Genomic DNA, 16,419 nt, shown 5'->3' with positions numbered 1-16,419 from the left:
TGCTGTCTTCCTTGCTTTCTGTTTTGACAGAAATAATTCTATAATTTCTACTTTCAGCACCAACTCTTCCACACTCCTACTCTGCAAGCCATGTTTATGCTCTCTCAGCTGGTTCCACATTAGAGTCTAAGAAGAGGTGGTGCCGGAGGGAGACTACAATGTCAGAGGAATAAGGGACTTGATTATCTTGGTTGGCTTCCTATTTGCTTGCATTTTCTGTGAACATCCCGCCAATCAATGCTGCTTCACTCGAGCAGCAACAGTTCCTTCCCAAAGCAACAGTTAGCTCAAGTTTGCAGTTTTTCCAGTACTTGTAGAACCAGCTTTAGAGACACCAACACCACAGGCATACTCCTGCTCCTCTGAGGTCTGAGATCTCATGACCAAAGGCTAAGACACTAGCACAAGACAAGTAACACCTCCTCTTTAGATGTCTGAACTGCATTTCACAAGGCCCATCCTCTAACTTTTAATAATTCCAACCTTTTGCCTTTGTTCCCTCAGCTGATTCCTTATAGTTGCTATCTCTGTGATACGTTAAGAATTTTTTATTTATCCTTTCAGTAAACAAGTTTATATCTAGTTAATAATTCTTAATTTTAAGAATTAAAATGGTTCCTGATTGTACCAAAACTGATGCAATATACCCTGTAATACACACACACACACACACCCCTATACATATATATGTATGCAGAGTCATGCACCACGTAATGACATTTCGGTCAACAATGGACTGCATATACACTGGTGGTCCCATAATACTAGTACCATATAGCCTAGATGTGTAGTAGGCTATAACATCTAGGTTTGTGTGAGTATACTGTATGATGTTTGTACAACAACAATATTGTCTAACAATGCATTTCTCAGAATGTATCCCTGTTATTAAGCGATGACTGTGTGTGTGTAGATATATAAACAGTTATGTCAATGTAATTAAAAACCAAGATTTCCAATATTGGAGAAGTGAGATAAATATAAAATCAAAAAAGTAAAACCTCACAATTCTAAATTGGGCTTATATTTTATCAACATATACTTATGATGTATTTTCTCTTTCTCTCTTTTTTAAATAAAAAGTATTTGTTAAATCACTCTCCTGAAGGGTCTAGAAAAATGACCAACCAAATGATGATGAGCACCCCTAGCACCCATTCTGTGTTCTCCAAATACCATTTCTGACTAAAAGGAACCAAAGCTCCCAGGAGAAATGGCTGGTTCCAGGTCTAGAACAGAAAATGAACAATATCTTGTCCAAACAGAAAGCAAGGAAGACAGCAAGGACTACTGGGATTCTATCAGGAGTCAGGAATCAACGTGAGGCTCCCATTGCCAAGATGACACAATTTGAGCACCAATAAGAGTAACAACTACAATACATTTTAAGTTAAAAATCCATGAGTTCATAATGACTAACACACACCACCACGCACTAGTCACCTCTGAAGAATGCTAAGAAACTAAGTCACTACTCTAAAAATTAGCAACCGATAGGAAGAATCAAGCATTTAACCTACCTTTCCTGTATAACCAGAGTAGATGAAGGAAGATTTCTCTTTCTATTCCAGTTAAGAAATAAAGGGGAATGATAGAAGGAGAATGTCACCATTTATCAAAGCCATAATGAAATATGGGACTGTAATCACAGGCCCTCCAGGACCAGTTCAGTTGACCCCATCTTATCAACAGAGTAATTAAGAGTAGTTTTTCAGGAACTGAGATCCCTTGCCCGGTTCAGGCCGGTTGAGACCATCAATCCATCAGCTGGGCCTGCGCAAATGCTCAACAAGTAACCTTTTTGACGTCAAGGATCTAGAAGGATCTCCACCCTCAGATCATGGTAACACTGCCATTTTGTGAACATGTGTCCTATGAAGAGGCATGAAGCTTGACTACACTTGTGCAGATCATTAATCAATTTCCTCACTTCTCCTTACCTCCAATCATCTATTCCCACACTTCAGACCACCTTGCCCCTACCCGATAAATATCCTGAGGCCCAATTTTCCATGAGGTGGATCTGAGATTGATTCTCCTGCCTCCTCGCCTGGCTGCCTTGTGATTAAATCCTTTCTCTTTGCAAACTCTGCCATCTCAGTGATTCCCATAATCGTGCAGTGGGCAAACAAACCTGGTTCAGTAACAGGATCTTGGCAGTGATCATTAATGGCCATTAACTTCAGAAAAAAGAAAGACAACCAAACATCATATGCCTCCTGATTGAAATACACAGGGACATATGGATCAAAGTATTCTTACGCCCCCTCACCCAATGGGACCTGAATCTAAACCAGCCTCTACATTTTTATTACCAGTTTATACACAATACAGGAGACAGAGAAGCATGTTAAATGACTTCATGGAAACGGTCAGCAAAATTCAGAATAAGGCTAACTCTACTGGACTAACAAACAATGCAGTTCATCCAACAATATGTTAAAAGGGAGGAAAAAGAAAGCCAGCAAGGTAAAGGGGTAATTTGAGATTAATTAAAAGATGTATTTAAAACAAATCAACCAGGGCTGGCCCCATGGCTTAGCGGTTAAGTGTGCACAATCCGCTACTGGTGGCCCAGGTTCGGATCCTGGGTGTGCACCGATGCACTTCTCCGGCCATGCTGAGGTGGCGTCCCACATACAGCAACTAGAAGGATGTGCAACTATGACATACAACTATCTACTGGGGCTTTGGGGAGAAAAAGGGAAAACAAAAAAAAAGGAGGATTGGCAATAGATGTTAGCTCAGGGCTGGCCTTCCTCAGCAAAAAAAGAGGAGGATTGGCATGGATGTTAGCTCAGGGCTGATCCTCCTCACAAAAAAATAAAATAAAATAAATAAAAATCAACCAAATGCACTATGTAGAGCTTATTGGATCCTTATAGAAACAAACCACTGTTAAAAAAAATAAACTACAATTAGAGACATTTGATCACTGTCTGGATGTTTGATGATATTAAGGAATTACTGTAAATTTTTTACATATGAAATTAACATGGTAGTTATGTTTATAAAAAAATTTATCATAGAAATAAATATTGAAATATTCATGGATTAGATGATATAATGCCTAGAATTAACCTCAACATAATCTAGTGGTGCAAAAAGTGTCAGGTTATACACAAAACAAGAGTTGATGACTATTGACTTAGGCAATGGGTACATAGGAGTTTGTTATGCTCAAGTGTCCCTTTTTTTTGGTAATGCTTGAAATTATCCATAACAAAAAGTTTTTAAAACTTTATCTCCAGCTATGAACTCTTCAGATCTCATGTTTGACCACAGATGACAACTCTATCTTAGTCTTATTGGCAAACTCAATCACATTCAAAACCAATTCTCTACCTCTATTACTTCCCTGCCCTTTCTATCTGTGAAAGGCACCACCATCCTGGATTGTCACCTACACCCTTCCTTTCCTTATTACCACTATGCTAGTGTTCAGCTTTCACTACCTCTTGCCCATTGCTTCCCAGCTCCAATTATCCTGCATTATCATCTCTTCAGTCTTCATTCCCAAACTATCGCTATAAGCACCCTATTCTCCAACCAGATCTAACACCCTCTCCATCCCCACTTATCTACGTTGAAGATATCTATTAGAGTCTATCTCTAGTTTAATAGATTAAAACTTCTTCCTATTATGCTTCAGTGACAGAAGCAGAGTAAATAAACATAAACTTACTGAAAACTGATTATATAGAGGCATAAAGCAGCCTCTTAAATTTGTCCTTTAGATTAGAATCCCTTCAATTCTCATCTCTTTTATCATCATTTCATGTCATATCATTACTCCACTCTGTTGATTATTTATGCTACTTTGTTTTTGAATTTTCTGGATTGAGCATTCACATGTACTACTAGAGTTCACCTGACAGAGTATAATTGCTGAGTGATATGACTAACAAAGTATATCTAGTATAAATATAATCATATATGAAGAAAAGTGACATGATACTCTAGAAGACAGAAACAAAATCATTAGTATTCAGAAGCGAACTTTCAGAGGGGTCAGTACTTCACACTGTAGCTCATATAAATAATTCCATTTCCATTCTTTAAAGCCAGTTTCACAACAGTTAGAAAGTTTATTCCCTGCACCAAGCCCTATTTTGGTCTTTGATGAAAGTTCATATTAGGAAGAATTGTGGACACTTGTGAAACAAAGAGGTATTTTAGTTAGTAGTGGCTAAGTTTATTTAAGGTAAACCCTAAACTCCTATAGTTCTCCTAAGAAACAAAAAGCTGAAAATGAAAAGTACAGAAACTTAGCTGTGTGATTACTGAAAAGAGTCCTAAACATTACTTTTCAGATTTTACATTTTAGATTAGTAATCATTATTCCATAATCAGATTCAGTTCCTTCACAGATCTTCTGTTCCAAATTAAAGGAACTACCTAGGAAATCATCAGTGAATCACGATCAAAAAGTAGACTAATACACTATATTAGTGTATTAGTGTATTACTAGAGTAATACAGTTCATCCACTAGGGACCTGACATTTAGATTTAAGGGGCCAATAGAAATGTTCTACAAGTGGGTTATGGAAGTAGGGGAAAAAAGAAAAACACCTTGGACAATACTACCAAATGATGCTTTCAAAGAAATACCATGTAGAAAAGAAGATTTTCAGGCCGGCCCCATGGCTTAGTGGTTAAGCGCGCGCGCTCCGCTGCTGGTGGCCCGGGTTCAGGTCCCGGGTGTGCACCGACGCACTGCTTCTCCAGCCATGCTGAGGCCGCGTCCCACATACAGCAACTAGAAGGATGTGCAACTATGACATACAACTATCTACTGGGGCTTTGGGGAAAAATAAATAAATAAATAAAATTATAAAAAAAAAAAAAAAAAAGAAAAGATTTTCTTAAAATATAGAAACTGTACTGATCAAAGACATGGAATTTTTTCATGTGTATCACTATAGAGTTTATTAAAGTAGAAAAAAATGAAAAGAGGGGGGCTTGAAATAAAAAATCTAATTGCTAATACATAGTAAAACTACAAAGAAATGAAATGAAATAATGTCAAATATGAATAATGTTTTTTTCTGAGGGCATAAAGAAGGTGCAGGTGCAATCAGAGCTTCTGTATTGGCACTGCTTTATTCCTTAAGATGAATTATTCATTATTCTTTATATACCTTTTAAAATACTACATAATTTCATAGATAACGCTTTATTGTTTGACACATTTTATTGTAGAGTCCTCCAGAATTTTACGCTGCCTCATTAAGAGGAGGCAAAAGATTCAAGACTTAACGCACTTACCTGATTAGATTTTTCTACTGTACTGCTGGGAACCTCAGTAGTGTCCTTCACAAAAAAATTGTCTATGATGTGTCTCTCTGCACATTCTTGGCTACAAACTGGACATCGAATGACTCCAACTGGAAAAGACAAAATTGCATTCTAAGTTTTTTTGTTTATATTGTGGTATAATTAACATAACATTATATTAGTTTCAGGTATACAACGTAATGATTGATATTTGTACACATTGCAAAATGATCTCCACAATAAGTTCAGTTAGCATCCGTCACCTTAAACAGTTACAAATGTTTTTTTTCTTACAGTGAGAACTTTCATGATTCACTCTCCTAGCTACTTTCAAATACACAATACATTACTATTAACTACAGTCACCATGCTGTACATTATATCCTCATGACTTATTCATTTTATAACTGGAAATCTGTACCTTCTGACCCTCTTCACCCATTTTGCCCACCACCACCCCGCCCGCACCTCAGGCATCCACCAATCTGTTCCCTATTACCATGAGCTCATATTCTAAGTTTTAATACAAATATACTGAGCACTAAACCGACACATCTCATGCAAACTGTGACTGGGTTCTTTTACAATATCCACTCTCCTCAAATTCATACCTGTTGTTACTAAACACAAAGCAATTCAGTTTATGTACATTTGTGGATTATCTATGTGTGTATATAGATGCACAGATCTGCCACACCTAGTATATTAAATGATGGATCATCTTCATAATTTTAAATGAGATGCCCCTCCAAATAAACATCCTCATGGGCTACTCTTTTTATTGTTTAGCAACCACTCTTGCAGTGGTTTTCAAATAGGGATGTGCAGAACCACAGGGGAGATTTCTAAAAGAACAGAAAGCTCTGGTTCTCTCTGGACCTATGGAATCAGGATTTTTGAAAGTGGAGCACAGATATACTTGTTTTGTTTAAAATCTCCATGGGAGATTAAGAAACGCTACTCTGTTTCCCTTTAACAAGTGCAAATAGTGTTCCTTTGGGGGAAAAAGAAAGAATCATCTTTCATAGTGCATGGTAAAAAATAAATAATAATTATGAATGAATTAAAATCTAAATTTTTAATCAAATTAAAAAAATCTAATATAAACTTGATGCCATAATTTGTACCAAGGAGACTGCAATAAGGTTCCTAGATACATTTTTTGTAAAATTCAATGCATAAGCATGAACACAAAGTAATCTGAAGGTCAATTTGTATATATAGGCAATAAACAAAAATTTTAATTAAAAAACCCATTTCACAACAGCAGTAAAAATATATTAAGGACTTAGGAATAAATTTTTAAAAATGTTTAAAGCCATTGTGGATAAAAATGTTAAGCTATATTTAGAAACACTTAAAAATATCTAAGCAATGAAAAAACCATGTTCGCGATGGTAAAGATGTCAGTTCTCCCCAAACATATCTATAGATTCAATGGCGTTTTAACTAACAATCCCAATCTATTTCAGTAGTTTCGACCAGCTGAGGGGACAAGATTCCAAATAACAAAACTTACTATAAAGCTATAGTAATTAAGACGGTGTGATATTTATGTAAGGATAAACAAAAATGGAACAGAACATACCATAAACAGACTCACATATATGTACATTTTATATATGACAGATGTGGCACTAGAAATTAGTGGGAAAAGGAATGAATTTTTTATGGTGCTATGGTTCTCTATAGCAGGAGGGAGATGAAATTAGATCCCTACTTTACTCAATTCCAAAAATAATTCTTTTGGATAGATTCAGAACCTTAAAACTTTCACAAAGAAATATAGGAGAATATCTGTGTAACCTTATTTCAGAATAAATTTCTTAAAGCAAGAAACAAAAAGCAAGAGCATAAGGAAAAGATTAATGAATTCAACTTCATTAAAGTTAAGAACTACATGGGGCTGGCCCAGTGGCGTAGTGGTTAAGTTTGCACGTTCCGCTTCAGTGGCCCGGGGTTTGCCGGTTCAGATCCTGGGCACAGACCTACTCACCGTTCATCAAGCCATGCTGAGGTAGCGTCCCAGACAGAAGAGCTGCAACTCTACAACTATGATACACAACTATGCACTGGGGCTTTGGCGAGAAAAAAGAAAATAGAGGAAGATTGGCAACAGATGTTAGTTAGCACAGGGCCAATCTTCCTCCAATCAATCAATCAATGAATCAATCAATCAATAAAATACAGTTAAGACCTACAGCTAGTCAAAAGATTATCACGAAGAGAGAGAAGACAAGCTCCAAACTGGGAGACGATATAACACATAGTACTGACAAAGAATAATTAAAATCTGTAAAGAGGTGACACTGCATTTTATGGAAGAGAAAGACTGAGTAAATATATTTTTCCTTGTTCCTCTAGATAAGTATGACTAAAAACTCTAAACATTCTATATAAAACAATCATAAGAAGACTAAAAGGTAGAGAGAAGGCGGCAGACTGGCTAGAGACCTCAGGACCCAAGGAATGACAAGTGGTGAGTTCACTGGTGTTTTCTTTTAGCCTCATATATTCCAAAGCGGGTATTCATGAAGCTACCATTTCAGAAATACCAAAAGGTGTAAACAGAAAAAGCTGCTCTCTCTATCCAAAAGACCAGGAAAGGGGCAGACTAGCAAGACAGAAAACTTTTAGACAAATAACCACTCTCCTCTAGCCAAACACCACAGAAGAAACTGTGCTCCCTTTCCTATCAGCAAAGGCCCAGTGGGAAGCCTAGACTTCCACCCTAGCCAAGCAGAAACCAGGGCACCTGGGTGTGCCTGAGGGAAAGCCGGGGCTTTGATCCCCACTGGTAGTGAGTCCCTAGTAGTGGAGACCATGTGAGGAGCCTGAGCTTGCAACTCCAGGACAGTAACGAGGTACTCCTTTGCCTCCCGTATGCTAGGCTGGCATCAGAGGAGGCCTAGTAACAGTAAGGACTTTTATCGTTGCCTACCAGTAACCTCCCCTGTCCCTAGGTCGCCACTTCTTGGATGCATCAATGAAGAACACATGGGAAGCAGTAAACAGGCACTCATGCCCCTACCAGGCAGGGAGATATCAACAGAGGCCTAGTGGGATCTTGAACTTCCACACCACCCACCAGCAAGGAGAAGGCTCTCTGCTTCTGGATATCAAGGGAGGCAACAGAGGGAACGTAGACTTCAACTTCCACCTCACAGGAGGGAGAAAATAATAAGAGCAGAAATCAATGGAATTGAAAACTGAAAAGTCAGTAAAACAAAAAGCTGGTTATTTGAAAAGGTCAATAAAATTAACAAGCCTCCAGCATAGTTGACAAAGACAAAGAAGAAGAGACAACTTACCAGACATAATGAAGAAAAAAGGGGATATCACTACAGACCATGCAGACATCAAAAGGATAAGAGGGAATACTAAGAACACTCCTCACATAAAATGACAATATAAGTGAAATGGACGAATTCCTCAAAAGGCACAAACTACCACAACTTACCCAATATGAAATAATTTGAATAGCCCCATAATTATATGAAAATTGGCTCTAAACAAAATGAAATACTTAGGTGTAAACCTAACAAAACATGTATAGAACTTGTATGCTGAAAACTACAAAATGGAGAAATCAAAGAAGATCCAAATAAGTGAGACAATGAGTGTTCATGCACAGGGATAATCAGTAAAGATGTCAATTCTCTTTAATGTGATCTACAGGCTTAACACAATTCCTAATACAATCCCAGCAAGATCTTTTTTTGTAGATACAGACAAGATTATTTTAAAATTTATAAAGAAAGGCAAATGTACTATAATAGCTAAATCAATATTGAAAAGAAGAATAAAGTGCAAGAATTGCTTTATCCAATTTCAAGACTTACTATATAGCTACTGTCTGTAATCAAGAATGTCTGTTATTGACTGAGGGATGGACACATAGATGAACGAAACATAATAGAGACCTGAAATAGACTCACACAAGTATGGCCAACTGATTTTTGACAGAGGTGCAAAAGCATCTTTATTCTGACAACTACAAAATGCTGATGAAAAATAGACTCTATGCATGGATTGGAAGACTCATGATAAAGATGTCAATTCTCCCCAAAATGATCTATAGGCTAATGCATTCCTATCAAAATCCTAAGTAAGATTTTTTGTAGATATGAAAAAGATTATTCCAAGATTTATGTGGAACCAGAAAGGAACCAGAATAGCTAAAGCAATTTTGAAAATGAAAAAGTGAGAAGAACCACTATCCAATTTTAAGACTCATATAGATATAGTAATTGAGATAGGGTGGTATTGGCAGAAGGATAGACACACAGATGAAAGGAACAGAATAGAGCATCCAGAAATAGATCCACACAAGTAAGCCCAAGTGATTTTTGACAAAAGTGTGAAAACAATTCAGTGGAATAAGCAAAGTCTTTTCAACACATTGTGCTGGGTATTCACAAGCAAAAAAGTGAAGCTCAACTAGACTTCGGATTTTATATAGATATTAACTCAAAGTGGATCAGATTTAAATATAAAACTATAAAACCTTTAGGAGAAAAATCTTAAAGATCTAAGACTTGTTGAAGAGTTCTCAGACACATCAGAAACACAATCCCAAAAAAATATGGACAAATTTGATTTCATCAAAATTAAAAACTTTTGCTCTGCAAAAGAGGATGAAAAACAAGAGGAGGATGAAAAACAAGCTACGTACTGGGAGAAAATATTTGCAAACCACAGATTTGACAAAGGACTCATATCCACAATATAAAAAGAACTCTCAAAACTCAACAGTGAAAAACAGTCCAATTAGAAAGTGGGCAAAAGACATGAAGAGACATTTCACCAATGAGTACATATACATGGCAAATAAGCACATGATAAGATGTTCCACATCACCACCCATCAGGTAAAGGCAAATTAAGATCATGATGAGATACCAGTACACAGCTATTAAAACAGCTAAAATAAAAAGTAGTGACAATACCGAACGCTGGCGAAAATGTGGAGATATTGGATTTCTCATACATTCTCAGTGGGAATGTAAAATGGTAGAGCCACTCTGGAAAACAGTTTGGCAGTTTCTTGAAATACTAAACATAATATTTATTATATGAATCAAGTCTCATTCCCGGGCATTCCAGAGAAATAAACTTAGGTCCACACAAAAATCTGAACATAAACATCTTAATTCAGTGCTGATACTCAAAATACCCCCAAACTTGAAACAACCCAAACCTCCTTAAGTAAGTTAATGGTTAAATAAACTGCAGTACATCCAGACCATGGAATACTAGATAGCAATAAAAAGGGACCAACTATTGATATATGCAACAAATTGGATGGATCTTAAGTGTACCATTCTGAGTGAAAAAAAAAAAAGCCAATTTCCAAAGGTCATTTATGAATGATTCCATTTACACAGCATTCTCAAAATTACAAGATTACAGACATGGAAAACAGATTAGTGCTTTGCCTGAAATTAGGGACAATGGGGTGTGGGGCGAGAAGTTAAGTACGACAACAAAGGAGTAACATGAGGCAGAGCTTTGGTGGTGATGGAATAGTTCTGTATCTTGATTGTGATGGTGGTTATAAGAATCTACACGTGATAAAATGGCATAGAACTATACGCACTATTGTACCAACGTTTATTTCCTGGTTTTGATATTATACTATATTTATATGAGATGTAATCACTGGGAAAAACTGGGTACATAGGATCTCTCTGTAACTTCCCATAAATCTATTATTTCAAAATAAAAAGTAAAAAAAACCTAAAACAGGGGCTGGCCCAGTGGCGTAGTGGTTAAGTTCGTGCACTCCACACGAACTTAGAGCTGAGTTGCTGTGAGTCCTCAGACTCAGTCCTGGCGGCCCAGGATTCATGAGTTCAGATCCCTGGTGTGGACCTACACACCACCCACCAAGTCATACTGTGGCAGTGTCCCATATACAAAATAGAGGAAGACTGGCACAGATGTTAGTTCAGGGACCATCTTCCTCACACAAACACAAAAAAACCTAAAACAAACTAACGTTTATTTAGTGCTCTCCTCGTGTGTACTGCTCTATCCTCATACAGATGAGGAAATGGAGATCAGAGAATCTAGTTAACTTGACCAAGGTCACACATTAGTGGAGCTATGATGTGAACCCATGGCTGGCTGATGGCAGAGTGCAGGCTCTGTACTACTACACTTTACAAAAATGTCTTAGAAAACCATGGGTTGAGGGCCAGCCCCGTGGCACAGTTGTTAAGTTCCGCTTCAGCAATGCACATACCCTGTGAGCCACAATTCCACCACGGAGAAATTCTTACACTTCAGCATCAGGAGACACGTTCAAGAACGTTCATAGCAACATTTTTCATAAAAGCCCACAACTGGAAACAACCCAAATGTCCACAATAGAAACAAAATATTGTAGTATATTCAAATAATACTATACAGCAATGAAATCAATGCACTTAAACTACAGGCATCAACATGCCTGAATCCCCAAAAATATGTTGAGTGAAGAAAGCAGGTCCCAGAAAAATACATATTATACTCCACTAAAGTTCAAAAACAGTCAAATCCAAATAAAATATTATATAGGAAAGCACACCTAGCTGATAAACTATAAAGAAAAGCAAGGGAATGATTAACACAAAATTCTGCATAGTAGCTATGCCTAGGAAGGAGAAAAGCAGCAGCAGCTCCCCTCCAATACTAACTTCAACCCACCTATCTTTCTTGAACCAAACTGCTTTCAAGGCCTAAGAAGAGTATGGGGAGATGGATGGGTGCAAATGAGACTCAGGCCCAGTCAAAGACCTGCTGGCTTTTGTCAGAGCTCTCTTTTAGGGTTAGAAGAGAGCCTGAGGACCAGTAACTCTCACAGCAACTCAGCTCTAGTGCATTAACTATTATCCCCACTTTACAGATCAGGAACTGAAGGCCAGGACTTGCCCATGGTCATACAACTACAAGTGGCAAATCTGGGATTTGAACCCTGCCTAATGACAAGTCTTGTGTACATGGAAAGTATTTAAATAAAAAAAATACAGCATGGACTTTAAAGCCATATAGGCCTGGATTATTCCTCTTTATTGACTGCTCTATAACCCTCAAGCAATCTTTTTGAGCCTCTATTTCCTCTTCTGTAAAAGAACAGTACATGATAATCATGATGATAAGGGTTACCATATTGAGAACTTGCTGTGTTCCAGTTATTATGTTAAATATTTAATGCTCATTAGAACTAATTTGAGGCAGGATTTTTATAAAGATTATATGAATAAATATATAAAAAGGGCCTCACAATGTCAGGCCTGTACCTGGTAAACCTGTGTATTAAACTCTGCACAGTGCCAATTTAAAATCAGTTAACAGTTGATTTCTTCTGAAAGGACCAGCATGACCTCATGTACCTGATTCCCTCAAGTATGATCTACTAAGGCTACAAATGAATTCTGAGTCATAGACGTACCTCTACCTAACAAGGAACCATGGGACTAAATGTTAGTGAATCTCAAATTTGCCTCTCTACCCAAACTTCATTCCCAAGCTCAAGATGTACCTTACCAGTATAAGAAAAACCAGGGACTGCATATTATACAGTAAATACTGGAATGCCTATATGAAAGTGATTCTTTTGACACACTATCCTGGGAAGAGTGGGAATACATAGAAACATAATTCAACTCCCATTTTTTAAAAAAGAAAATTTGAAATCTGAAAGGCAAAGAGGGAGTCAACTTTAATCAAAGAGAAATAGTAAAGCAAATGGACCAGTACAAATGCTATAAATTGCTTCTCTTTGCTGATATCAAACAGTAAGGGTACAGAATATATGCTGGGAACAAGCTAAACAAGGAAATCACCTATTTATTAATCAAGTGGAAACAACTAACACTTCAGTATTATATTTTTCTGCATTTTAAAGGAAAAGGACTGTTGAAGTTATACGTTCACTACCCTCCTAAATGTAAGTTTCTGTGTTTGCTAAATGAAATCATGAAACATGTTTAGATAATTATAAGGTCATAAAACATGACTGATGTAGAAGATTAACGATAGATCATAAATTATAAACTTCTAAAAGTAACTGGACTTAAAATGAATTTACTAGGTTCTGGTTTTATTTTTTTCCTGCAAATTAAATGTTTACATCTTTCAGGTTTTGAGATGTGAATATGATTTGCTATCACCTTTTTGTAAAGTTTTAGTTTCTAAACCTAAGCAAAATGCAGGGCTTATGCTTGGACGTTAGGTACGAGGAATGACTGGCAACTCTTTGACCACCCATCTCCACAAAAGAGATGTATGTGGATTTAAAGCATCTTATTTCTTATTCCCACACTGTGGATCATAGGCACAAGTGAGTTGAACAACAGAACCATGAGATGGACATCACCAGTTGGGCAAGTAAATTTCAACACCTATGGAAGAAAAAGGAGAGGATCAATATAATGCAAGATAATGCTCTGTCCATGTTCCTGTCAATACCATTGATGGCTTGCTAGTTAAACATACATACGTCTATACATAGTTATGTGCTACAAAACGACATTTTGGTCAATGACAGACCGCATACACGACAGTAATCTCAATAGATTGGTACCATATGGCCTAGGTGTGTAGTAGGCTATACCATCTAGGTTTGTGTAAGTACACTCTATGATGATCACACAATAACAAAATCGCCTAACGACACATTTCTCAGAATGTATCCCCGTCATGAAGTGACACATGACTGTATAACAAAAGACCCAATTAAATGCTATCTACAAGAAATTCAATTTAAATACACACATAGGTTAAAAAATAAAAGGATGGAAATAGATACACATTCAAACAACAAGTATACGAAACCTGGAGGACTTTATAATATCACACAGAGTAGACCACAGAACAAGAACTATTACCAGATATAAAGTGGGGACAGTGTATAAAGATAAAAAGGTCAATTTCTCACTAAGACACATAATCCTAAAAACACATGCACCTAATTAACAGAGCTTCAGAACACATAATGCAAAAATTAACAGAGCTGAAAACAGAAACAGACAAATGCATATAATAGTTGGAGATTTCAACTCTCTTTTCAGTAATCAGTAGAGCAGTAGACAGAAAAGCAGAAAGGATATAAAAGACCTGAACAGGGGCCGGCCCGGTGGCGCAAGCAGTTAAGTCTGTGTGCTCCGCTTCGGCGGCCCAGGATTCGCAGGTTCGGATCCCTGGAGTGCACCGACGCACTGCTTGTCAAGCCATGCTGTGGCAGCGTCCCATATAAAGCAGAGGAAGATGGGCAAGGATGTTAGTCCAGGGCCAATCTTCTTCAGCAAAAAGAGGAGGATTGGCAACAGATGTTAGCTCAGGGCTGATCTTCCTCACAAAAAAATAACTTGTTTTCCAATTGACATTTAAAGAACACCTAATGTTAGCAGAATGCATATTTTTTAAGTGTGAAAAGAATATTTACCAAGATATATGCTGGGCAATAAAACAAGTATTAATAAATTAAAAGAACTAAAAACATACAAAATATGTTCCACCACCACAATGAGATAAACTTAGAAATCAGTAACAGAACTGGAAAATCCCAAAATATCTGGAAATTGAAAGACTTACTTCCAAACAACCCACGTGTTAACATCTAAAAATTAATGATCTAAGCTTCCACCTCAAAAAGCTAGAAAAAAAAGAGCAAATTAACCCCAAAGAAAGTAGAAGGAGGGGGCCGGCCCGGTGGCGCAAGCGGTTAGGTGCATGCGCTCTGCTGCTGGCGACCCGGGTTCGGATCCCAGGTGCGCACCGACGCACTGCTTGTCAAGCCATGCTGTGGCAGCGTCCCACATAAAGTAGAGGAAGATGGGCACGGATGTTAGCTCAGGGCCAGTCTTCCTCAGAATAAAAGAGGATTGGCATCAGATGTTAGCTCAGGGCTGATCTTCCTCACAAAAAAAAAAAAAAAAAGTAGAAGGAAATAAGGAGCAGAAAGCAATTAAAACAAAAAAAAAGAAGAAGAAAATGGGAATAAAGAAAAAAGAAATCAACGAAACCAAAGCCAGTTCTAGTTGGGGGGGGGGTGGTGCTGAGGGGTAAAATTAATAAACCTCTAGCTAGACTGAACAAGAGAAAAAAAATGACCAAAATCAGAAATAAAAATAGAGGGCCGGCCCCGTGGCTTAGCGGTTAAGTGCATGTGCTCTGCTGCTGGCGGCCCGGTTCCGATCCCGGGCGCGCACTGACACACTGCTTCTCCGGCCATGCTGAGGCCGTGCCCCACATACAGCAACTAGAAGGATGTGCATCTATGATATACAACTATCTACTGGGGCTTTGGGGGGGGAAATAAATAAATAAATAAAAATTAAAAAAAAATTCACTGTAAAAAAAAGAAATAAAAATAGAGGCCATTTCTATAGATTCTTTGGAACTTAAAAAAGTAAATATGGGAATATTATGATCAACTTAATTAAATGTGTTGATTCTTTGAAAGACACAATTATCAAAATCTTCTCAAGAAGAAACAGAAAACCTAAATAGCTCTATATCAATTAAAGAAATTGAATTTGTACTTAAAACCTTCCCACAAAGATAAGTCTAAACCTAGAGGGCTCCACTGGTGAATTCCATCAAACATTTAAGGAAGATAACACCAATTCTAAACAGCTCCTTTAGAAAATAGAGAAGGAGGGAATATTTCCTGTCTCATTTTATAAGGCCAGTATTATCTTGATACTAAAATCAAATATAGTCAAGGAAAGAAAAATATAGACCAATATCTCTCATGGACAAAGATTTAAAAAATCATTAACAAATTATCAGAAACCAAATGCAGAAATACATAAAAAGGATAATATATTATGATTGAGTAGAGTTTATTACAGAAATGCAAGGTTGGGGCCGGCCCCGTGGCTTAGCGGTTAAGTGTGCATGCTCTGCTATTGGCAGCCCAGGTTCGGATCCCGGGTGCGCACCGATGCACCACTTCTCCAGCCATGCTGAGGCCGCGTCCCACATACAGCAACTAGAAAGATGTGCAGCTATGACATACAACTATCTACTGAGGCTTTGGGGGAAAAAAATAAATAAAATTAAAAAAAAAAAAAAGAAATGCAAGGTTGGTTCAGCATTCAAATCAATCAAAGTAATTCACTGCACAGTAGTCCTCCCCTTACCCGTGGTTTT

The 16,419-nt window shown here is 37.4% G+C and overlaps 1 protein-coding gene across 3 annotated transcripts in view; it reads right to left on the bottom strand.

Annotated features, from left to right (window-relative positions):
• TRIM24 (tripartite motif containing 24) overlaps positions 1-16,419 on the bottom strand; it is a 107,979-nt gene that overhangs the window by 56,472 nt on the left and 35,088 nt on the right. For all 3 annotated transcript variants that reach the window (XM_004430713.3, XM_014787718.2, XM_004430714.3), the window contains exon 2: positions 5,270-5,388. In XM_004430713.3, coding sequence (XP_004430770.1) covers positions 5,270-5,388 — 119 coding nt within the window. The remainder of the gene's footprint in view (positions 1-5,269; positions 5,389-16,419) is intronic.

The sequence above is a fragment of the Ceratotherium simum genome, chromosome 1 (genome assembly GCF_057802395.1).
Source record: "Ceratotherium simum simum isolate JZ-2026a chromosome 1, ASM5780239v1, whole genome shotgun sequence".
Classification (NCBI taxonomy): domain Eukaryota; kingdom Metazoa; phylum Chordata; class Mammalia; order Perissodactyla; family Rhinocerotidae; genus Ceratotherium; species Ceratotherium simum.
This window is presented reverse-complemented; position numbering and strand designations above follow the sequence as displayed.